The sequence below is a fragment of the Orycteropus afer genome, unplaced genomic scaffold, assembly GCF_000298275.1.
Source record: "Orycteropus afer afer isolate SDZICR_OR568_19922 unplaced genomic scaffold, OryAfe1.0 scaffold00766, whole genome shotgun sequence".
In the NCBI taxonomy this organism is placed as follows: domain Eukaryota; kingdom Metazoa; phylum Chordata; class Mammalia; order Tubulidentata; family Orycteropodidae; genus Orycteropus; species Orycteropus afer.
In genome coordinates this window covers 753,744-755,172 of record NW_006922353.1, presented here as the reverse complement: position 1 = coordinate 755,172, position 1,429 = coordinate 753,744, and the positions used below count along the sequence as shown (strand labels likewise).

The following is a 1,429-nucleotide window of genomic DNA, read 5'->3' as shown; positions in this document are numbered from 1 at the left end:
GGGGCCTGGGTGGAGCCACTGTGAGGATGGGGCGGGGCCTGGGTGGAGCCAGTGCTCATGGGGGATAGGGGTGGGGCCTGAGTGGAGCCAATCAATGGATGGGGGTGGGGTCTGGGTAGAATAGAGTGAATGGGGTGGGGCCTGAGTGGAGCCAGTGTGAGGGTGGAGCCAGTGGGGATGCAGGTGGAGCCTAGGTAGAGCCAGTGTGAGGATGGGGGTGGGGCCTGGGTGGAACCAGGATGAATGGATGGGTGGAGCCAGCATGGAGCTGGGGATGGGGCCTGAGTTTAGTGGGCGGGTCTCCAGGCTGCTCCCTGATATGCTGGGAGTATGGGGGAAGGAGGGACACGGTGCGGATGGAGCCAAGTTGTATTGGAGCTGGCCAAGGGGCCGGGCTGCCTCTCTCACCTCCTCACTCCTCCAGCCTCAAGGGGCAGGAGGGATCTAAGCTCCAGTTGAGGCCCATCTTGGGACCACTGACCCCTGACCCCCATTCCCAGCTGGAGGAGGAGCGTTCCCGCCTGGCGGAGCAGCTGCGGTCGGAGGCGGAGCTGTGTGCCGAGGCCGAGGAGACGCGAGGGCGGCTGGCGGCCCGCAAGCAGGAGTTGGAGCTGGTGGTGTCAGAGCTGGAGGCCCGTGTGGGTGAGGAGGAGGAGTGCAGCCGCCAGCTGCAGACGGAGAAGAGGAGACTACAGCAGAACATTCAGGTCTGCCCTGGCCCCGCCCCTCGCGTGCCCACCCGGCACCCCGCCACCCCCGCCCTCGTCTGCCTCTCCAGCCTTCCCTTCCCCACAGCAGATCCCAGTTGGCCATCGGGTCGCCAGAAACTGAGCCCCAAGCGGCTTAAGCAAAAAGAACCGTTTTGGGGATCAGATAATGGGAAAAGTCCTGAATGGGCAAGCTTCAGGCATGGCTGGATCAAGGTGCTGAAAGCGATATCCTCAGTTCTCTGCTTCCGTCTCCGTCTCCCGCTTCCATTTGCCTCTATGCTGCTGCTTTTGCAACAGGCTGCTTTCCTCTAGTTCCCCCAAGCAGCTCCTCTAAGCTTATGTCTTATCACCTTGGCCTCCCCAGTGGAGGGGTCCTCAGTAGCAAGAGTCCCAAACAAAGTTCTGGGCCTGACTCTTGCTGGGCTTGATGCATTTATTCACTTACCCCCCAAACGACTCCTTGGTGATGTGATTATTTCCATTACATGACGGAAACATTAATAGGACTGTCTGGCCCACGGCCTTCATCAGCAGAACCCTTCTAGAAAATTCTCACCCAAGATGTAAAAGTCGCAAACGGTTTATTGCGCATTTCAGGAACTTCTTGAAAACCCATTGGTTAATCATTTAACCAAAAAGAAAAACATAGTAGTAGTGATAATTGCAATAACCAAAAACCACACCCACTGCTGTGGAGTCAATTCTGACTCACAGTGCCC

At 58.0% G+C, this 1,429-nt stretch overlaps 1 protein-coding gene across 1 annotated transcript in view; it reads left to right on the top strand.

Annotated features, from left to right (window-relative positions):
- MYH14 (myosin heavy chain 14) overlaps positions 1 to 1,429 on the top strand; it is a 99,706-nt gene that overhangs the window by 60,238 nt on the left and 38,039 nt on the right. The window contains exon 24 of the mRNA XM_042783246.1: positions 493 to 804. Coding sequence (XP_042639180.1) covers positions 493 to 804 — 312 coding nt within the window. The remainder of the gene's footprint in view (positions 1 to 492; positions 805 to 1,429) is intronic.